Here is a 23,637-nt window from a genome sequence, read left to right as displayed (position 1 = left end):
AACTCATAGAGATCTGCCTGCCTCTGCTTCCCAAGTGCTGGGATTAGAGGCTTGTACCACCTTGTTTTCAGTCATGCCTCCAAGAAACATTATGTATATTGGAATTTATTATTCATTGCCATCTTCTATTCACTGCCAACCACTAATCATATAAACATTCATATATAAGACTGTAGGCAGAGTTTTCTTGTCTGGCAGCCACTCTCAAACACAGTGAAGCTTATATTAATTAATTATAAACACTCAGTCAACAGCTCAGGCTTATTACTAGCTAGGTCTTACATTTTATTCCTTATTGACACTCTGCCATGTGACTGTACCTTCTTTCAACACATCACAATCATCTCCTGCTCCTTCTGCTTCTGGTTGGTGACTCCTGACACAACCCTCCTTCCCATCATCCTTAGTTTGGTCTCCTTGCCTGTACTGCCTGTCTGGCTACTTACCAATGATCATTTTGATAAGCCAGTTTGAGTAACAAATCTTTATAGTGTATGAAAAGATTATTCTACAGCATTAGACTTTATATGAACAGGTATTGTCTATATTTCTTGTTTATAAGTGTATTCACATTTATCAAATTATGGCAATCTATGGAACATAGTGTTTAATGTTGATTCTGGAAAACGAAAAAATTTCATACATTTAAAGAGGATACTTTATTTTTCAAAGATTTATTTTTTTAATGTATATATGCGTGCCTGCTTGAGTTTTTGTGCACCATGTGCCTGCAGGTACCTGTGGAGGTCAGAGGGCATCAGATCCCTGGAAATTGAGTTAGCTAGTGTGGGTGCTATAAGCGAATGTGAGTTGTGGGTTTCACACCAAGATGTAATCAAGTGTGTGTTACAGCTCTGGAGCTGCAAAGGCGTCCTGACTTATTGGGAAGCCAGACTGTCTAGAACTGCAATAGGACAGCTCAGCCTTGGAGAGAAAGGCGTATTGACTTGTAGGGAAGCCAGGTTACCTAGAGCCACAATAGGACAGCTCTGGAGGCTGGAGCTGCAATAGGACAGACAGCTCATCCCTGGAGGGAAAGGCGTCCTAACTTATCAGGAAGCCAGGCCACCTGAAGCTGGGGTGTGGTGAGGGATGGTCTTCCCACAGCACATAGCAATCCTGTTCTTTCCTGGATAGAGAGCTGTTACAGCTGAGCTCTGCTCTGTTCCTCTAAGGGAACATCCTAGCATATTTAACTGCTTCTTGTTTGGCCTTGCTGCGGCTGCAGTCTACTGAAGTTCCCCTGAAAAAATGCTTAGTAATCTCCTTCAGCTCCTATGAAAGTTGTTACTTTTCTGCTACAGACTTGCTCAGCTCCCTAAGGGGAACATCTCAGCAAGTTCTTCTATTGTTCACCAGCGATTGAAGAAGATCTCCACCCATGACTCTTTTGAGAAAGAGATTTATTTGGGAAGGAGGAGTCCAGGAGAGGGGTTGCCTCTGCCAGGATGGGAAAGGACAGCCTACAGTTGAACAGGCAGACAGCCTTATATAGAACTTCTTGAGGGCGAAGTTTTCCTAGGGAGAGGCTTTTCTGCTCAGGGATTGGTTAGTTTAGTGAGTCAGGGGTAGAGAAGTCTCTGATGTCAAGGCAAATGGTGTTTACTGTACAGGTGCTGGTAACCAAACCTGGGACTTATGGAAGAGCTGTTAAGTGCCATTTTTCCATCCCCCCCCCTTTTTTTTTTGTACTTTCTCACTTTTATTTATGACAAATATTCCCCTGTCTCTTCTGGTCAAAAGTTCTTTGAGACAATTCCATCAGCCTTAGCCAGTCATAGAATCATCTGACTCTCCCATCCTGCGAATGGCCCCCCAGATAGCATAGGTTTTATACTGACCATTAAACTGGCCTGTGCACCTGTCAACCTTGGCCACATTCATCTGGATGGATGCGTGGTCCTTGGTACTGATGATGCAGTTTCTCGAAGAGCATTTCCGCAGCAAGTCCATTAACTCGTTCTGCGTATTGAGACCCTGCCTGCTCTCTAGGCCAGTGAAGCGCAGAAAGGCCATCCCCCTCTTTAAAAAAAAAACTTATTTAACTTTATTTTCTGTGCATTGGTGTAGAGGTGTCAGGATGCTGGGAATTGAACCCAGGCTCTCTGGAAGAGCAGCCAGTGCTCTTAACCGCTGAGCCATCTCTCCAGTCCCCTCCATCCCTATTTTATATTTAGTTTTATATGTCTGTGTGCATATGAGTGTGGGTACCCAAGGAAGTTAAAGGCCTTTGATCTCTTTGAGCTGGCATTATAGGTGATTGTGAGTTGCCCGGTGTAGGTGTTGGGAATAAAAACTGGTTATTTGGAAGAGCAGTATATACCCTATTTTTTACTTAGGGTCTCACCATGTAGCCTTGACTCTCTTGGAATTTACTATGTATACCTGATTGGCCTTGAACTAGTTAGACCTGCCTGTTTCCGTCTCTTGAGCTCTGGTATTAAATGTGTGTGCCACCATGTCCTGCCCTATTTCTGACTTACAAAGTGCTATGTAGCCAGGAATTGTGACCAATGCCTTTAATCCCAGCATATGAGAGGCAGAGGAAGGTGGATCTCTGAATTCGAGGCCAGCCTGGTCTACAGAGGCGTTCCAGGATAGCCAGGGCTACACAGAGAAACCCTATCTAGGGGGAAAAAGGTGCTATGTAGCTTTTTCCAATTACTGTGTTAGAAATGATAATTTCATGGGATTTGCTATTGTTAGTTGATAATCATGTAGGGGAAGTTGTATATTTTTTTAAAAAGAGGGTTATATTGTCTTGTTACTGTTTTCATGAACAATAGAAATAAACTAGATTCTGTCTTTCATAGTTCAATAATAAAAGTCACTAAAAGTTTCCCAAATACTAGGAGATAATTCCAAATGCCTCATAGTGCATCAGTGTTTGCCTCCTACTTAACACTTACTGTGCAAGTTGTGATGTTGCACTCAGAAGGCAGAAACAGGTGGATCTATGTGTACTCAAGCAGTGAGATCTTTTTTTTTCATAAAAATAATTTTATTTATATGTATGGGTGTTTTGTCTGGTGTTTGTGCGCCACATGTGTGCCTGGTGCCTGTGGAAGCTGGAAGAGAGGTATCAGATCTCTAGGAATTAGTGTGGGTGGTGGAAATTAAACCTGGAACCTCTAGAAGAGCAGCTAGCCCTTTGATAAGCCATCTCTCTTAGGGGAAAAAAAAAACCAAGGCATTAACTTACCAAGTAATGTTTGAGTATTTGTGTTTTTTATAGCACTTAAAAAAAAAAAGATTTATTGAGCCCGGTAGTGACTCAGCTAAGTGGATCTCTGAGTTTGAGGCCAGGACATCCAGGGCTAAAGAGATGTTGTCTTCAAAAACAAATGAACAAACAAGAGACTTATTTTAATTTTGTGTGTGTGGATCTTTTGTCTGCATGGCACCATATATGTGCATTGCCCCAAAGACCAGAATCCTCTAGAGCTGAAGTTGCAGACTGTTGTTAGTTGGCATGTGGGTGCTGGGAACTAAACCTGAGTCTTCCACTAGAGTAACAATTGCTCTTAACTACTGGATTATCTCCCCCCCCCCTTTCTTTCTTAAGAAATGAATGCTCACCTGTAGCTTGACTTATTTCTTGCCAGCTTTTTTTTTCCTTTTCATTTTTTTAGATTTTAAAAATTTGTTATTTATGTCTTCATTCCAACCCTAATTCCCCTTTCCTCCTCTCTTGCTACTCCTCCCATCCCCTCCTCCCATCTGCTTCTTGGAAGAGGGTAAGGTCTTTAGGAAGTCTACTAAGTCTGTCCCCATCATCTCATTGAGGCAGGACCAAGATGTGCCTTCGTGTCATGTCTCCCTCCCCCCAGACTGAGCAAGGTATCTCCCACGAGCTGCACCATTGTCACCTGTATTCAGGGAGTCCAGTTTAGTCTTACACAGGTTCCCGAGTTGTCAGATCAGAGTCAATGATCTATATCACTAGCTCAGGTCATCTGATTCTGTGGTTTCCCCATCATGGTCTTTTGGCTCTTTTGTTCATATTATCACTTTTCCATGACTTCGATGGTACTCTAGAATCTTGGCCCAATGGTTAGTTGTGGATTTCCACATCTGTTATCCTTTGTTTCTGGAAGAGGGTTCTAGCTTCTCTGGGGTTGTGGAGTGTCTTTTGCTTTATGTTTGATATCTACTTATGAGTGAGTGCATGCTATATTTGTCTTTCTGGTTTTGGGTTACCTCACCCCGGATTTTTTTTCTAGTTCTGTCCATTTACCTGCAAATTTCAGGATGTCATTGTTTCTTACCGATGAGTTGTACTCCATTGTATAAATGTACTACATTTTCTTTATCCATTCTTTGGTTGAGGGGTATCTAGGTTGTTTCCAAGTTCTGGCTATTATGAATATAACATTGCTATGGACATAGTTGAGCAAATGCCCTTGTGTGAGTGTACCTCTTTTGGGTATAAGCCCAAAGCCACTCCCCTTCTTATGGCATTCTTATTTAAGAGTTTACTTTTTATTCTAGACAGTCTTATGCCCTTTGGTAAGAAAAGTACCACTTCTAAATGCTATTTCTTCTTTGTTTAGAAAATTAGAGTGTTAGTATTTTCACACACACACAGACACACAGACACAGACACACACAGACACACAGACACACAGACACACACACACACACACACACACACACACACACACATACACACACACACACACACACACCCTATCCCTACCTACCTCAAAATCACCAGCCAAAGGTAAGACTGACTGTCGGTAAGTAGTTGACTTTTGAATATGATGGGTATTTTTTTTTAATATGATGGGTATTTTATTTGTTGACTGAGCACTGGCTGTTGAATATTGTATTGGTTGACTGAACACTTGTTTGGATCCGCCTGCCTCTGCCTCCCGAGTGCTGGGATTAAAGGCATGCGCCACCACCACCCGGCTAATTTATAATTTTTAATGATAATAATGGATTTTGTTGTTTTGTTTTTTGAGACAGGGTGTAGACCAGGCTGTCCTCAAACTCAAAGAGACCTGCCTGCTTCTGCCTCTCAAGTGTTGAGATTAAAGGTGTGCACCATCACGCCCAACATGATGATAACTGATTTAGGGATTGCTTCTTTTGTAGGTAAAATGAAGAGTGAAGAATCTAATAAGGAAAATTCTTCTGAGATGGACTACTTAGAAAATGCCACTGTTATAGATGAATCTGCATTGACACCTGAGCAGAGACTAGGCTTGAAACAAGCAGAAGAACGCCTAGAAAGAGATCACATCTTTCGACTTGAAAAAGTATGCTATGTCATAATCATTGTTGAGGGAGGAGTGTATGCTTTATAACTTTTTCTAGAGTGTAACACTTCATGTTTCTTTTATTGATGGGACACATAGTATCCAGCTTTCTTAACCATCACCCCCTTATTCAGCAAATATACTTGTAAATTAACTTTTTTTCTTTTTCTTTTTTCTTTTCTTTTCTTTTTTTTTTTTTTGAGATCGGTCTTAGTATGTAGTCTTGGCTGGCCCGGAACTTATTATACAATCCAGACTGGCCTCAAGCTCAGATCTACCTGCCTCTGCCTTCTTAGTGCTGAGAGTAAAAACATGCCACCACTCCTGATATAAGTTGACTTTTAGTTATTGTAGGTGTTAGCAAACTAAGGCCTGCCCCCTTATTTTGTTTGAATATAGCAAAATACATGTAACCTCTCTTTTTTTGGAAACATTTACTGGGTCACAGCTGTGCTTTTTTTCTTTATATATTGTCTATGGCTGCTTCCATGCTGTGATGACAGAGTTGACTGGCTACCAGAGAGATGATATGGCCTGCATAAAATATTTACTCTTGCCGGGCGTTGGTGGCGCACGCCTTTAATCCCAGCACTCGGGAGGCAGAGGCAGGCGGATCTCTGTGAGTTCCAGGCCAGCCTGGTCTACAAAGCGAGTTCCAGGACAGCTTCCAAGACAATACAGAGAAACCCTGTCTCGAAAAACCAGAAAAAAAAATTTACTCTTTTTCTTTCCTTTCCACTTTCATTGCCTTTCATTTTTCCTTTCTTATTTCTGCTTCTCCTTTTCATTTGCTTCTTCCTTTCCACCACTCCCTGTTTTTTCCATTTTATGACTCTATAGCCCAGGCTGGACCTTATATATATAAGCAGTGCTCTTGCTTCAGAGGCTCTTGGATATTGTGATTATATGAATGAATGACCATGCCTTCCTAATATTTACTATTTTTCTTATTTAAAAAAAACATTTAAATTTGTGTGTGTGTGTGTGTGATGTGTGTGTGATGTGCATGTGAGTGCAGGTACCCTCAGAGATCAGAAGAGGGAATCAGGTGGAGCCAGAGTTTCAGGTGGTTGTGAGACCCTTTATGTGGATTCTGGGTACTTGGGTCCTTTGCAAGGGCAGTACACATGCTTAACCACTGACCCATCTCTTCAGTTCCTATGTTTATTGTTTCTCAAAGCTTAAAATATTTACTAAAAATACTACTTTGGTTAATATAAAATAAATTATTGATTAATGATTTATTCCTTAATTTAGTTAATAAGCAATGCTTGTTAAATGCTAGCAACTGTGCTGCACATTGGGTATATATTGATAAAAATGGCATTTTTTTTTCATTGAAAGTTAAAAATCTAGCTGGAAATACATGTAGTTCATTGGCAAAGCACTTCCCTAGCAAGAAAAGCCCTCTGTTCAGAGACCCCAAAAGTTAAAAGTTATTCAGATTGATTTCAGATTAATGAAAATAAATTATTAAAAACTACAATTTGTAGCCTCGAACTCACAGCTCCACCTGTCTCTGCCTTCTGAGTGCTGGGATTAAAGGCGTGTGCCACCAACACCTGGCTTTTATTTTTTTCATTATGTGTCTGTGTAGGTTTATATACATGGGTACAGTACATGTGGGAGTCCAGAAGAGAGCATTGGAGTCCCTGGAGCTTGTGAGCCATCTGTTGTGAACGCTAGGAGCCCAACCCAGGTCTTCTGAAAGAGAGCTTGCACTCTTAATTACTGACCCACTTTTCCAGCCCTGTGTGGTGGTTCATGTCTTAAATCTATTATGAGGTTAAGGTAGGAGAGTCAAGCATTTAAAAGGTCATCCACAGTTGGGGTGGGGACACTTTTAAATCCCAGCACTTGGGAGGCAGAGGCAGGCAGATCTTTGTGAGTTCAAGGCCAGCTTGGTCTACAGAGTGAGTTCCAGACAGCCAGGCTATACAGAGAAACCCTGTCTCAAAAAACTTAAAGATCATCCACACAATGAATTGGAGACCCCCCTGAAACACCTATGACTTTGTATTAAAAAAAAAAAAAAAACACCATACTTTTAATCCAAGGAAGCAGATGTGGGAGAATCTCTTGAGTTCGAGGCCAGCTGTTCTGTATAGTGAGTTCCAGACCAGTCAAGAACACACAGTGGAACCATGTCTTAACAGGAACAAAAACATTTGATGGGAACATGATTTTCTGTTTTATTTTTTAAATGGAGTCTTACTGTATAGCTCTGTCTATCTTGGAATTCACCATGTAGATTGTACTGGCCTGGCCCGAGATTGATAGAGGTGTGTTGCCTCAGCCTCCCAGATACTAGGGTTGAAGGCTTGTGCCACCATGCCCAATTTAACATAAATACTTTTAGATAATTAAGCTTTTCCTTATACATTCTGTAGCCTGTCTCTTATACTTAGAGTAAAAACAGGAATCCTTAGGACTTTGTGATCTGACCTAGTTACTAGTCGTAAAGACTAGTGTTTTTATAATGTATTGATCAAAAATTTTGTTCCTGTGACAGTACCCAAGAAAAAGGGGGGAAACATGTATTTTAGCTTACAGTTTCAGAGATTACAGTTCTTTATTACAGAGATGGTATGGTGAAGGAGAACTCACATTGTAGAGGCCCAAAGGAAAGGGGGAAATGAGACCCCCCCCCCCCCACTCCTCAACCCATTCAGCATTTACTCATCTCTTGGGGGCTTCTCAAACAAGCCAAGTTGACAACATTAACAATCACAGTTTCACTTCTTATCCCTTGAAATATGCCTTAAATTGTAATCCATAGTTTTGTAAATATTTTGGCTGTATTCTTGGCTCAAGATCTTAGTTTCTTTCTCTGTATGGAATATAGTATATGGCTCCAGCTATCTTACAACAGCCTAATCCTATGCTGCCTTTAAATCCCTATATACAAAGGTCTTTAAGTGGTGACCATGTTCTAAAAAGTAACTCCTGTTCAATCTATATTCCTATTTATTTATACCTTACCTTTATTAGTAATCTTCATGCACTAGAATATAAATTCATACTGACAGGAATTTGTCTTGTTCACTGTTCAGCTCCATGGACAATGTTTCACATAAAATTTAAGAAATGCTCAGTAAAGCCGGGCGTTGGTGGCGCACGCCTTTAATCTCGGCACTCGGGAGGCAGAGGCAGATGGATCTCTCTGAGTTCGAGGCCAGCCTGGTCTCCAGAGTGAGCTCCAGGACAGCCTCCAAAACAATACAGAGAAACTCTGTCTCGAAAAACCAAAAAAAAAAAAAAAAAGAATGAAATGCTCAGTAAATAAATAGTTGTAGTTGGAAATGTAAGAAATTATTTTTTTGTTTAGTCCCCCCCCCCCCCTGTGGCTTTGGAGGCTGTCTTGGAACTAGCTCTTATAGGCCAGGATGGTATTGAACTCACAGATTCACCTGCCTCTGCCTCCCAAGTGTTGGGATTAAAGGTGTGTGCCACCACCGCCAGGCTTTCAAATAATTTTTATGTGATAAAAATTAGAATAACTAGATTGTGTGTCATTTATATCCTTGTTTTGTTGCCTTTGGAAAATTACTTAATACACGAGATTTAAATAGAGAACTCTGATAGTTCAAATTTAATAAATAGTACTTTATAAATGTTGAGTTTGTTTTTATAATCTATTGTAGAACTGTTGTTAAATCTAATGTAGGTTTCTTATTTAAAGAACATCATTTATTGAATCTGGTGAAATGGCTCCGTGTTAAGAGCACTTGCTAAGTGGTGCTGTGGTAGTGCATGCCTCTAGTCCCAGCATTAGGAAGGCAGACACAGGCAGATCTCTGTGAGTTGGAGGCCAGTCTGGTCTACAGAGTGAGTTCCAGGACAGATTCCACAGCTACACAGAAACCCTGTCTTGAAAAACCAAACCAAACCAAAACGACCCCCTACCCCCCCCCAAAAAAAAACAAGCATAGCATTGCTATCATTACAAAGGACTTGAGTTTGGTTCCTAGCACTCACATTGTGGTTCACAAGTTCCTGTAGCATTTTTAGAGAATCTTAACCCCCTTTTCTGGGGCCACTGTACACCACGTGTGGTCCACTTAAATATACTCACAATATGCACACACACATAAAATAAGAATAAATAAAATCTTTTAAAAATAATATATATTCCCAGGTAAGAAAACCCTTTTGTCAGGAGTTGCACTGAATATCGAAAATTAATCTGAAACAAAATATTAAGTATTGCTGAAGTTTTAATGTAAGGCAATAGAGACAGTGTTTTAAAAATCAACATTTATTCATTTTTGTTAAGTTTCTATTGTGAAAGATTGTTGACTTTGGATTCAGATATGCATGAACTGAAATTCATTATCTCCTGTTCTAAACCCTGTGATATAGTTTTCATATCATAAAATGAAGATATTAATCTTCTTGGATTATTAATTTATATATGAAATACCTAGCATAGTGTCTGGTACCTAGCAAGCACTTAGTAATTGTTTTATTATTTTGAGAAAACTCATACATAATCATGACTTGTATTTTATCATGCCCAAATTGTTGTATCTTCAGGGTGGTTACCTCAAGAGATTATCATTTGTTCTCATAGTACAGTGATTGATTGGAGCATTTTTAGAATTTAGCCTTTTAAATTATCTTCAATAGTTGTGATCCATTCATTTGAAATCTTAATATAAGGGACTATTTTATTTTTCAGAGTACTCAGAAAAACCAAAAGTTAAGTTTGAAATTGATTTTGGGAGTACTTTTGGAATAATATTTGAGGAGCAAGATGATACTAGATGAATAGTAAGCCTATTTGGAATTGTTGTGATATAATTTGAAATTAGTACTTAGTATTCTATAATGAGACTGTTTTTGAAAAAGCCAACTGTCTTTTGAGTATTTAAGTATTGGTTACTTACTAAAACACATGTTCTTGTAGTGCTTACTTGTTTTCTTTGTTGTGGTGCTGGGGGTGTCCAACCTAAGTCCTAGCATATGGTAGTAGGCATGTGTTCTATCACTGAGCTATATCAGTAGCTCCTCAGGACCTATTTTGGCCTGTTAGAGTTAGTCAGATTGTTCACTTATATAGTCTGTCATTTATCTGTTTTCTGAGAAAGTGTGTTTTTAAACTTGTTTCTTCAGCGATCACCAGAATATACCAATTGCCGTTATCTATGCAAACTTTGCTTAATTCACATTGAAAACATCCAAGGAGCACATAAACATATAAAAGAAAAACGACATAAGAAAAACATTTTGGTAAGTGATCTCTTTTAAATATCTTTACTTTTTGAATTGTAAAAGTATATTAGGCAATTTTTAAACTTATAAACCTAATAATAAGGCATGAAGTAACTGAAATGATAGCCTTGGAAAGCTGTGATTAACTTTTTCATCTCCAGTGGTTAGAAGGAACCTTCTAGGGACCAGTTTGATTATGCTAAAGAAAATTGATTTATAAAGTAAAAACTAACAAGTATAGCAAAGCAGCAGCAGAGAAGAGGCATAGGTCCATACTACAACCTGTAGTAGCCTGAGGAGGTCCCTTATCTTTTAGGACAGCTGCTCAGGTAAAACTGGATCCTTAGCTTCAACTCATAAAGGAATTCCAGGATAAAAAGTGTAAAAACAGAGTTGTGATTTATTAAAAGACAGTGTGTGTGTGTATGTGTGTGTATGTGTAGGGGGTGAACAAGTTTGTACTTGTACTGAGGCCATGGGAACACTTGGGTGTCATGCTCTATCTGTCTCTACCTTAATTCTTTGAGATACAGTCTCACACTGAGCCAGGAGTCATTACTGCAGGCCAAGAAGTGTTAATAATTTTCCTATCTTCATTTGTGTATTCAACCATGTTTGGATTTTTACATGGGTGTTAGGAATTGAACTTAGGTCCTCATATTTATCAAGCTTTCTTATCTACTAAGCCATCTTCCCAGCCCCCAAAGACATTTTTATTTTTAGGATTCTTTCACATTAAAAAAAAAAGATTTAGTTATTTATCACGGATACAGTGTTCTGTTTGCATGTATCCTTGCCGACCAGAAGAGGGTACCAGAATCTCATTACAGATGGTTGTGAGCCATCATGTGGTTGCTGGGAATTGAACTCAGGACCTCTGGAAAACCAGCTAGTGTTCTTAACCACTGAGCCATCTCTCCAGCTCCTCCTTCACATTTATTATCATTGGTTTTGTGTACATGGGCACATATGCCACTGTACACATGTGTACTTGCTATTTCAACATAAAATAGCTATATATGAAAAGAATATTATTTCTTCAATCTTCATAGCTAACATTTAATGTACTGGAGGTTTGAATTCTCACTAAGATGCTTCAACTGGACTTATTGTACTTAAACCCCCGTTCACCAATTATTAGGAACACTAAGGACAGGAAACATGATTACCTTATTCACTATCACCCACATCTAGCAATCAGACAATAAACACCCTGTGTGTAAGGTGAGACAGAAAGACTGGGAAAATTTTGGAGACAAGGAAAGTGGAAAAAGCACCTCATCCTGGAGTGAGCAGGGATGTTTCTATGAAAAATGACTTTTTACCTGAACTTTGAAACAGTAGTTTAAAAAACAAAAAGTAAGTTTGGCACATTAAAACCTCATAGAGAAAGGTCTCTAGAAAAGAGTGGACATGGTGTGTAAAGATGTGAGTGAATCCTGTAAGGGGGAAGGAAAGTACTAGAAGGAAAATTGTATGACATGAAGCTGGAGAAATGTAGACCACAGAAATCCTCATAAATTTTATACTTCAGAATTTGCAATTTTTAAATTATTTCTATTAAATTATCTAGAGTACTTTTCTAAGTATATTGTTATAATAATAATAGTATATTAACTATTAATTTTCTCTCAAATATTGTAATACTACTAATATATAGTCTAAGTCTCAACTCTGATAACTTCTCTTAGAAGAATCCACTCACCTGATCTTTCAGAAAGTCTGGTTTGTAGTCCTTCTCTGCTTTCCCAAAGAAGCTTTTGCATAGTTTGATTGTAAAACCTAATATTCTATATACTTTGTATGTGTATTAGGGAGTATTATGACCATTTGACTCATTGCTGTCTGTATTGATTAGATATGACTGACGACTTTTGATAGACTTAAGATAGCTGTCTTTTCTGGTACAGAATCATGAGGCAATTGTTGAACCTCTGTGTTAGCTTTGATGTAGATTTTCAGACATGTACAATAGTACAGAAGAGCGGTTTTTAAAATGTTACGTTCTTTTAAAATGGTTATTTATTTGATGTGTACTTATGAATGAGTCAGTACGTGTATAATGGCTCCCTCTTAGAGCTAGGAGAGTCTAGAAGAGGGCATCAGGTCCCCTGGAGCTTGTATAGGCAGTTGTGAGCTACTGGATGTGGGTGCTCGGGTCTAAAATGGGGTCCTTCACAAAAGCAGAAAAGCAGTTCATGCTCTTAACCTCTGAGTATGTCTCCAGTTCCAGTACAGCAGGTTTTTAAAAGTTTGTAAAATGATGTAATTATAATCTCAAAAAAAATTGAAATTATAAAAAAAATCTCACTAGTAAACTCCCTTGCTGCACCTTTCATTCCTTGAATCCTGTGACCTAAAAGCAAAAGTTTTTCTTTGCTTCACTTATTAATTGTTTTATTTCTCATGTATAGAAGGTGAATATTTGTTATTTCTATTTTTCTTTCTTAAATATAAGGACATTAAATTGAAACTTTGTTATTGTTGTGAAACATTCTTCTAACAGGAAAAACAGGAAGAAAGTGAACTGCGATCTCTTCCATCTCCTTCTCCTGCTCACTTGGCTGCTTTAAGTATTGCGGTTGTTGAATTAGCAAAAGAACAAGGAATAACAGATGATGATCTCAGAGTCCGCCAGGACATTGTGGAGGAAATGTCAAAAGTTATAATGACCTATTTACCAGGTACAGAACCATTTTACATATTTAATTATTAGAATCACAGAATTTTCCCTTTCTTCCTTTTGAACTGGGGTAAATATCTTTGTTCTTTTTCTTTCTTTCTTTTTTTTTTTTTGAGATAGGGTTTCTTGGTGTAGTTTTGGCTGTCCTTGAACTTGATCTGTAGACTAGGCAGGCCTTGAACTCAACAGAGATCTACCTGTCTCTGCCTCCGAGTGCTGGGATTAAAAGAATGCAGGCCCCCCCATTTAGGGTATCTTTTTTTTTTTTTTTCTTAATTGGTTTTCTGAGACAGGGTTTCTGTAGCTTTGGTTGTTCTCAACTTAATCTACAGACCAGACTAGCCTCAAACCCACAGAGAAACACCTCCTGTATCCCCAGCTGAGATTAAAGGCATGTGCCACCACTGCCCAGCTCTTTTGTTTTTTTGTTTTTTGCTTTAAAAATTTTTTTGTGTGTTTTGTTGTTATTATTATTTTTTTGCCTCTTAAAAGTATATGAATTTGAGTATCTTAGGAATGACGTTTGTATATTAAATTTTTGTGGATGAGTATGCTCTGGTGTCTAAGTGTAGAATCAGTGGACATTTTTCCATCCACCATGTGTGGTCTGGGATCCACCTGGGTTCCTCAGGCAGCAAGCACCTTTAACATCTCACTCTCTAGGAATTGCTTTTATTAAAGTATCTTGTAAGAGTAAAAGAAAATTATATTATCAAAATAGGTAATTTCATATTGGTTAGATATATTTTACATTGGTTTATGAGTATCATTGTTGTTTTCTTTTTAGAAATTGAGTTTTATTATAGAAGTATTTATATGTGTATTTATGCCATACATGTGCTGGGTGCCAGCAGAGGCAAGAAGAAGGTATTAAGAGTTGGAGTTATAGGTGGTTCTGAGTCTCCTGATGGGGGTACTGAGAACCTGAACTTGGATCCAGAGAACCTGAACTTGGATCCACTGTAAGAGCAGCAAATATTCTTTTTTTTTTTTTTTTTTTTTTTTGGTTTTTCGAGACAGGGTTTCTCTGTGGCTTTGGAGGCTGTCCTGGAACTCGCTCTGTAGACCAGGCTGGCCTCGAACTCACAGAGATCCGCCAAGAGCAGCAAATATTCTTAACTGCTGATCCATCTCTTCAGCCCCTGAGTGTCATTGATTTCTAGGTGGATTTTAACATTTTTATATATCTTCAGTATATACATTATAACACTATCAAATAAAATTCTTATTGCTTAGATGGGTGGTGGTAGCACACACCTGTAATCCTAGCACTCAGGAGGCAGAGGCAGATGGATCTCTATGAGTTTGAGGCCAGCCTGGTCGACAAAGCAAGTTCCAAGATAGCCAGAGCTACATGGAGAAACCCTGTCTCAAAAAACCGAAAAAGGAAAAAAATTCATATTGCTTAATGTTAGGGAAAAATTAGTTTAAGTAGAGACTTTAGAGAAAATTTATTTTTGTTTCAAGGTGCTATGAATTCAGGTTTATTGTATACATTTAAAAATGTACACATTTATACTTGTTGCTGCCCATCTCTTTTTTTTAATGTTTAGGTAAATGTATCTTAAATAAGACTTAATTTCTTACCATCTGAAGAGATAATAGAAATTTGATCAGTTATAGTCACATATAGTCCTACTGTGAGATTCATAAGAAATAATTGTAAAGTGGAAAAATAGAATTTCATTTCCTATTATTTCTCTCACATTTTTCTACATAAATAATGCATTGGATATTGATTAGAATTGTTGAAAAGTAATTCAGTATTATTGTAAAAATAGGGTTTATATTTTTTATGATTTTAATGATATAATGTTTTGATATTTCTAAGTTTGAAAAGTATATAACTGAAGATGAATGTTATTTTTTTAAGAAACTGACTGACCCTGCTTGGTCAGTACCAGCTTCATATGTTATTTTCTCTTGCTCTTTGGTGTAATTTTTTGAAAGTATGTTTTGTTTTTGAAGTAACACATGAGAAAGATCTAGGTAGCTTCTATTTATCTTGTGCTAAGAACTCTTGATAGCGACAAAGTTTTTCTGTGTTTTAAGTTTGCACTATCAGTTGACTTGGAGTCACTTTGTATTTTGAAAAAGCATTTATATCGAATGTCTGATCCTTTTCTTAAAGCTGGTATTTAAAACAATACATTTTGTGATAGTAGCATTGCTCCATGAGTACATTTGCTGAATAGTCTTAGATTGATTTCTAAAAGCGCTGTTTAAATTTGAATGTTGAACTTTTCTGGTAGGTTTATTTTTCTTGTTCTTTGTTCTTGTACCCATAAATAATTTGTTCTTGTGCCCATAATGCCCAACAGTTAGAAAGGATGTCAATTTTGTGAAACCAATTATGCCAGAATTATGTGATTTAAGTAATTTTATAGTTTTCCTGATGTTTTTATTTATTTTTTCATGTATGTGTGTGGGGCTAGTGTGAGTTTATGTGTGTGTGAATGCCCGATAGGTTGGAAGAGGCCACTGGATAGTCCAAAACTGGAGTTACAGATAGTTATGAGCTACCATCTAGGTACTGGAAACTGAACTCTGGTCTTCTGCAAGAACAACAAGTGCTCTTAACTGCTGAGTCATCTTTCCAGTTTCCCAATTTTTAAAAAAGTACTCATGCCGTTTCATGCTTTTGTGTTTTTCCTTTATTCTAGAATGTTCACTGAGGTTGTATGGTTCATCTCTGACAAAGTTTGCTCTGAAAAGCAGTGATGTTAATATAGATATAAAATTTCCTCCCAAGGTAAGTAATCAAAAGAACCTTCTCTGTAAGGTACTTGGGTAGTACTTGATGGTTTTACTGGATTGTATTTTAGATAATCCGTAGTAGGAAAAAAACCTTTTGTCTGTTGTGTATAACCATGAAGTCTAAACAGTGTTTTAGGGAGGGTAAAAACATACAGGTGAGAGAAAACAGCTAACAGAGGAAAGTAATAAAAGGGGAAAGTGCCTATATTTGAACTTATTGACTAGTTATTCTGGTAAGCAGTATTGAAAAGTTGGAAAGATAGAAACCAAAAAGCTGAATTTAAAACTTTACTGGAAACAAAACAAAGCAGATTACTTGATCTCTTTCAACATTGTTTTCCTCAATTTCAAAACAAAGCTAGTAACATTTTTGTTGCTTTTGGTTATTTGAGACAAGATTTCCCTATTCTGGGCTGGAACTCAATGTATTAGTTTAAAATACATAGCTTGGGGCTGGCGAGATGGCTCAGCTGTTTAAGGCTAGGCTCACAACAAAAAAATAAAATACATAGCATGAATTTTGTTTAAATGTTACTCTTTGAGCTTTCACTGATACTCTGCTACTTGTTTTTTGTTTTAATGATTTTTTTTAAAGATGAATCATCCAGATCTTCTGATACAAGTGCTTGGAATTTTGAAAAAAAGTAGTAAGTTCCTTGCTTTTTCTTTTTTTATAAAGTTTTTTTCTAACCAAGTTAGAATTGATACCATGTGTGAATATGCATATATATCCATGTATGTTTATTTAGTAGGTGTACTTGGAAAGTAATTTATCTGTTGGTTAGGTCAGATAATACTGTATTGAAATTGATAATTAAAAAGTGTTATGGAATAATAGCTTTCAATACAATAGTCTGTCCTTAGCTGCAAGATTTACTTATTTATATATTTATTTCAGTGCTAGGATAGAACCCAGGGCCTTGCACTACACGTATGTTCTGTCAATGAGCTACAGTCCAATCATGATCCTAGTTTTGCTTTCTGTGGTTTCAGTTAACTTGCATTCAACTACAATCTGAAAATCAGGTGGAATGTTCTAAAAACAAGCAATTCCTCATTAAAATTTTTTTAACTTATTTTATGTGTATGGTGTTTTACCTGCATGTATATATGTACACCATGTGTGTGCCTCATAGGCCTGCGGAGGTCAGAAGAGGTGTCAAATCCCCTGGAACTAGAGTTATGGATGGATGTGAGCTAATATGTGGGTGTTGTGAACTGAACTCAGGTCCTTGTTAAGAACAAGTGTTCTTAAACAAAACAAAACAAGTGCTCTTAACCACTCAGCCATCTCTCTAGTCCTTCCTCTTTTTTAAGTTGCATTCTATTCTCAGTAGCACCAGCAGTTTATCTTTTAGTGGCTGTCTAGTTATCAGGTTATTAGATTCCCTTCAGTATCATGTACAGAAGAGAGTCCACATTCATATAACTGATTATGTTTTAATTATTCTGTTCTTTTTAGTTATTCCTGCTAATCTTTTAAGTCTTAATGTATGTATTAAAAATTTTCAGTTGCATGTATAATTAAGAAGAAATGAGTATTTACAGTATGTGATACCACCTTGGGTTGCAGGTATTTACTGGCATTTTAGAAAGTGTTTCTTTTTTTTTTTTTTTAAGATTTACTTATTTATTCTGCATACAGCATTCTGTCTGCATGTATGCCTGCAGGCCAGAAGAGGGCAACAGATTTCATTACAGATGGTTGTGAGCCACCATGTGGTTGCTGGGAATTGAACTCAGGACCTCTGAAAGAACAGCCAGTGCTCTTAACCTCTGAGCCATCTCTCCAGCCCCCTAGAAAGTGTTTCTTTCAAGTAAAAGGAAATGACTATTTTGTGAGCATTTTATGTGTAAATGAAGACAAATAGACCTGTCTTCATCTTTTTGAAAAGTCTCTAATGAAGGAAAATTAGGGAGAAATGCAGAATAAAGATGCGTTGTTCATACATGTTTTTGTTTGTTGTGTTTTGTTTTTGTTGTTGTTTGGTAGGTTTTTCATGACAGGGTTTCTCTTGATAGCCCTGGCTGTGCTCCTGGCTGCTTGTTTTCCATTTGAAATAGTATCCACTTGAAATAGTAATAGTAGGCTAATGTAATCATTTACATTACATCAGCTGAATCATACCAAGTAGCTTTTTCATGTTACTTATCTGGAATGCTTTTGTAAAAGGATATTTACTTAGGTAAAAGTGAAAAGAGTGGTGTTTCAAATCAAGCCCCAGTACTTATTCTACAAACTGGTAGATTAGTTGACTCATTTTTCTCCTTTTTTAAAAAAATTATTTATGTGTGTGTGTTATTTGTATCATTTGTGGTGTGCATGATAGTTGTTCTTTCCTTACTGTGTAGGTCCCGGAATTGAACTCAGGTTGTCAGGGTTAGAGGCATGGGCCTTTATTAGCCAAGTCATCTTATTAGCTCGCTTATGAGCTTAATGGTCATTGTCTTGGAAAATTAGTTGTAAGGAATGATGTAGGGATATTTCAGTAGAGCTGCTTTTGTTAATAAATGCTTGTTTCTAATTAAACAAAAACTTGAAAAACATGTAGGTAAACATCAGGTAGACATGCTTTTACTTCTTGAGTTATTGAGAAGTGTTAGCCTGTTATAACTATTAAAACTGCATATTTCTCATGAGAGATCATCTTAAGACATATAATGTAGGTTTAAAACCTTCATCTGATTTTGAAATAGTTTTACTTAATATCCTCTAGAAACTTGTCATCTACAAGATTTGTTTTCATATTTGTGTTCCAAACACTCATCGAACTTTTTGTGTCTTAAGATATTGCCCTATTCACTGTGTCTAATAGTGTTACTAACATAATGGGTTTCGAGTACATATTTTTAAATTAGTAATCATCTCATCAAATACTACTAGAGATTTCCATTTAGGTTTTTCCCCCCAAATGAAATGTTAATCCATTTATATTTACTTAAAGTATTGATTTTTAATTTTAAGTTAAATTGATTTTATATACCTGTGCATATTTGTGGATGGGTGGGTGCTTGCATGCATTTGGAAGTCAGAGGACAACTTGTAGTAATTGGTTTTCTTTTTCTATCACATGGGTGCTAGGGATTGAACTTTTCCCAGTGGGCCATCTCCCCAGACCCTAAAGTAGATATTTATGACTTGAAATCTACTTTGGTGATAGACTATCCCCTACCAACCCTATTAATACCTCCTAAGAAGCTTTCATTAGCCAGATTTTGGAAATTAATTGGGTGAGGCCAAGAGTTGTACCTGAATGGTAAAATGTAAGTTCTCCTATGGCTATAGCCCTCAGAAGTAAGTGATGTCCCCTCTTGCTGTGTATTTATGAAATTTGGCTACTTGGAAATATTCAAACTTTTAGAGTTGTTAAAAGCCCTCTCTTAAGATACTTCTAATTTCCAAACACTATTTTAGAACATACTCGTGGTTTGTAAATGCAACAAATGACTCCAGGAGAGGTAAGAGATTCTTTTGGGTCTTACTATTTTCATAGTAAGAAAGGGTTATCCCATAAAGGTAATGAGAGTGTTTTTTAGAATGAAACCGTTACTTATTGTTGACATTAACTTACTTTCCCCCCTCCTTTTACTAGCATTATATGTAGATGTGGAATCTGATTTTCATGCTAAAGTTCCTGTTGTGGTGTGCAAAGATCAGAAAAGGTTGGTAATGAAGAAAATCAGGTATTTATAAAGACAAACAAACCTTGGGCTGGGGACATGGCTCAGTGGGTAAAGTGTTTGCTGCACAAGCCTGAGACGTGATGACTTGAGTTTGGATCCTAGCACTGAGATAACAAGCTGGGCAATCCTACTTTTGGGAAAGACAGGGAGATCTTAGGGGTAGCCAGCCGATCCAAAATGTTGAATTTGAGGTTCAATGAGACCTGTTTATAAACAAGGAGAACAATAGTCAAAAATACCCAACACGTACCTCTGGCAACCATACATGTATCCATATACTCATGCATATTTGTGGGCGCGCTCGCGCGCACACACACACACACACACACACACACACACACACACACACACACACACACACACACACACACATACTCACACTCACGAGGTGCCAGTAAGATGGTTTATTTGCCACGTAAACCTGACAGAATTCCACTTCTTGTATCCCATGTAAGCCTTTGTTCTTATACACATACTCACCATTATAAAAAGAAAAGAAAAGAAAAAGAAAAACCTCTACAGAGAACCAAATTTGTGGTGAACGTTTCCAAGAGAAATAATTATGTGTGTTAGATTTCTTACTAGGTTAATTTGATCATACTAGTTGTTTATTGAAGCACACCAAGTGCATGTGAACAAGAAATTGAACTAGCAGAGTTAAAACACACTAGGTAAAGCTTTCCTCCCCCATCCCTTCCCCTCCCCTCCCCTCCCTCTAGTCACCCTCAGTACTGAGAGCATTTACTTTTGTATAAAAACTATATTGCTTTGGAGATATAAAAAATGAAGAAATAGCCAGGCGTTGGTGACACACGCCTTTAATCTAGCACTCGGGAGGTGGAGGCAGAGGCAGGCAGATCTCTGTGAGTTCAAGACCAGCCTGGACTACAAGAGTGAGTTCCAGGACAGCCTATAAAGTCACAGAGAAACCCCTTCTTGAAAAACCAAAAAAAAAAAAAAAAAAAAAAAGAAGAAATAGCCACTCTTGATAAGATTTTACTGCCTGTTATAATCTAGGGCCTGTTGAGATGACTTAGTAGGTAAGAGAACTCACTGCCAAGCCTGAAGAACTGAACTTATCCTGAGACATGCATGGTAAAAGGAAACAACTGATTCCTAAAAGTTGTGTCCTGACCTCCATTTAAGTATCACATGCACATAAAAAAAAGAAGTTTTTTATTTACAATATAGTTTTGATTTACTTAGCATGACTCATTGCTCGTCTAGTCAGATGTCTGTAGGACTGAGAGGGTAAAAGAACTGGGTGTAGTGGTGCACTTGGGACGAAAAGGCAGATCTCTGATTTTGAGGCCAACCGTGTGTACATACAAAGTCCCAGAGCAGCCAAAGCTACACAGTGAGTCCTTGTCACAAAAAAGTCAAAAAAAGCAAAAAAAAAAAAAAAAAAAAAAAAAAGGAAGAAAAGAAACTAAATACCACTTGAGATTAACATGGGAAAAAAAAGTACAAAAATGGTCAAATGTTTTTCTTTTGATTATTAAGTTGCTTTTCTAGTCTAAGATTGTGTGTGTTTTTTTAAATTCAAATTCAGAAGGTTTTGTGGAAGTCTAGTTCAACTTCCTTATTTTGGATTTTAAAATACTTATCTATTATTGTATGTATGTGTGTGGATATTTGTGCCCTATGATATGTGTGGAGGTCAGAAGACAATTTTTGTAATGTTGGTTCTCTCCTTTAAAGCATTGCGTGGGTTTCTGGGATTGGTTCTAAAGGATTGAATTGAGGTCTTCAGGCTTACTTGGCTACTTAAGCCGTCTTGCCAGCCCAACTTCCTTATTTTCTAAATTAGAAAATTCACACTGAGAGAGGGTAAATATTTTTTTCAAATTATATCATTTAAGACAAAGTCAGTAATGGATTATAGGCATTTGCCTTCTAGTAGGTCAAAACAAAACAGAAAGCAAAGTTTTCATACTGTGTGTGACAGCTTCAGAATCATTCTTCTCTTTGCTACTCCTCCTCTCTCACCCTGGATACTCTCCACTGTAGCCCTCTCATTCCACTTAAGGTAGCTCCTGTTTTCACCATACAGAAGCTGGAATCATGGATTAACAAATAAATTCTAATCTTTAACTTCAAAGTAGCAGCAAAATTATGAAAGCATGTTTAAGAAATTATAGTTGAGAAATATAGCTAGTAAATTAATTTTTAAAAATTTTATCATGTAGAAAACCATAAAGAATGAACTAAGAGGTAAGCTATACTAATTAACATAGAAGATTTTAGTGTCATTGGTATCTCGAGCTTGTACTCTTAGCTTGGGCTTTGTAACAAGATCCTGTCCTTACATTTTCCAAAAATGTGGATAAAATTGCTTGTCTCCACACCTGACCATCTGAGCTTGATCTGTGGTGGGACCCACATGGTGGGAGCAGAGAATCAACTTCCACAAATTTTCCTCTGACTTCTACATGCATATCATGGAACACGTGTTCATGCACAAGGAATAGAAGAAGTGTTTTACTATGACTTAAAACAATTATTATTATATGTATATCTTTGTAGATATTAGGAACAGAACTAGAGTCTTTTGCAAGAACAGTACAGGCTCTTAACTGCTGAATCATTTCTCCAGTCTCTATAATAACTTTTCTGGTTATTAAAATATGGTGACAGAAAAGGGTAGCCTCTGGGTTTTTGAAGTATTCTGCTTTTAAAATATTAATGCAACAAAATTTGTTTCTCATTCACAGTGGTTTATTATGTAGAGTGAGTGCAGGAAATGATATGGCGTGTCTCACTACTGACTTACTTGCTGCTCTTGGCAAATTGGAACCTGTCTTTACTCCCTTAGTGTTAGCTTTTCGCTACTGGGCTAAGGTAAGTGGAGCAGAAGAAAATAAGTCAAGCCTTTTCTTGTTCTGACATATAAATTATAACATGTAGGAGGAAGTAGTTTTCTGTTGAATACAGAAAATCATGTGTCTGGTTCCATCAAGTTCCCTTATCCAATCCAGCCTTCAGTGGATGCTTGAAACTGTAGATGACCGTGAGTCATTATACATATTATTTTTTCCTTTATTCACTTCTGTGGTTAGATAAGAGAATAAAATAGGACATTTATGACAGTGCAATGCATTAAGTTATTTGAAACTTCTAAATTACTTACTTTGGGAATTTTCTGTTTAATTTATATACTTTTTTTTTTCAAATTTATTTACCTTACGTGTGCAAGTATCTTGCTCCCATGTATATCTTGGGTGCTTGAAATCTGGGGAGGCCAGAAGAGGACATTGGATTCCCTGATACTGGAATTGCAGAAAATTGTGAGCTGCCATGTGGGTGCTGGGAATTGAACCTGGGTCTTCTACAAGTACAAGTGCTCTTAACCTCTGAATCATCTCTCGTCATTATTTATGTACTTATTTTTGTTTTTATTTTTCAAGACAGGGTTTCTCTGTGTGACCCTAGCTGTCCTGGAATTTGATCTATAGACCAGGCTGGCCTCCAGCTCACAAAGATCTGTCTGCCTCTGCCTCTGGAGTGCTGGAATTAAAGGCGTGTACCACCACTACTCGGCTCATTATTTATTCTTTAAAACACTTTATTTTTTTACTTGTCAGCTCTGAAGAATCGATCCAGAGCCTCATCCATCTTAGGCAAGGCCTCTGCCAGTGATCTACAGTCTGAGCCTTCTCGGCAGTATTTTTGAACCACAGTTGACTAAGGGGAACTGAAAGTTTAGAAAATAGAACTATGAATAATGGCCACTATTATACAGAATTACTGTTGCATTGGAATTTTTAATTGTCATTTTTTTTTTGTTTGTTTGTTTTGTTTTTCGAGACAGGGTTTGTTGTTTTGGAGGCTGTCTTGGAACTTGCTCTGTAGACCAGGCTGGCTACGAACTCACAGAGATCCGCCTGGCTCTGCCTCCCAAGTGCTGGGATTAAAGGCATGCGCCACCAACGCCCGGCTTGTCATACCTTTTTATACTATGGAAACATTCTCTTTTTGGGTGGTGGTAGCACACACCTTTACTGTGTGTTTGATGCCAGCCTGCTCTACAAAGCA

At 37.4% G+C, this 23,637-nt stretch overlaps 1 protein-coding gene across 8 annotated transcripts in view; it reads left to right on the top strand.

Moving 5' to 3' along the window:
* The window catches only part of Tut4 (terminal uridylyl transferase 4), a 116,067-nt gene that overhangs the window by 26,940 nt on the left and 65,490 nt on the right, over nt 1-23,637 (top strand). For all 8 annotated transcript variants that reach the window (XM_040756991.1, XM_040756990.1, XM_040756989.1 and 5 more), the window contains 7 exons: nt 5,101-5,264; nt 10,380-10,496; nt 12,985-13,162; nt 15,825-15,913; nt 16,514-16,565; nt 19,512-19,581; nt 22,317-22,443. In XM_040756991.1, coding sequence (XP_040612925.1) covers nt 5,101-5,264; nt 10,380-10,496; nt 12,985-13,162; nt 15,825-15,913; nt 16,514-16,565; nt 19,512-19,581; nt 22,317-22,443 — 797 coding nt within the window. The remainder of the gene's footprint in view (nt 1-5,100; nt 5,265-10,379; nt 10,497-12,984; nt 13,163-15,824; nt 15,914-16,513; nt 16,566-19,511; nt 19,582-22,316; nt 22,444-23,637) is intronic.

This window comes from Mesocricetus auratus, unplaced genomic scaffold (genome assembly GCF_017639785.1).
Source record: "Mesocricetus auratus isolate SY011 unplaced genomic scaffold, BCM_Maur_2.0 Super-Scaffold_100014, whole genome shotgun sequence".
NCBI classification, from domain to species: domain Eukaryota; kingdom Metazoa; phylum Chordata; class Mammalia; order Rodentia; family Cricetidae; genus Mesocricetus; species Mesocricetus auratus.
Note: the sequence above shows the minus strand (reverse complement) of the source record. Positions and strands in the feature narration are given on the sequence as shown.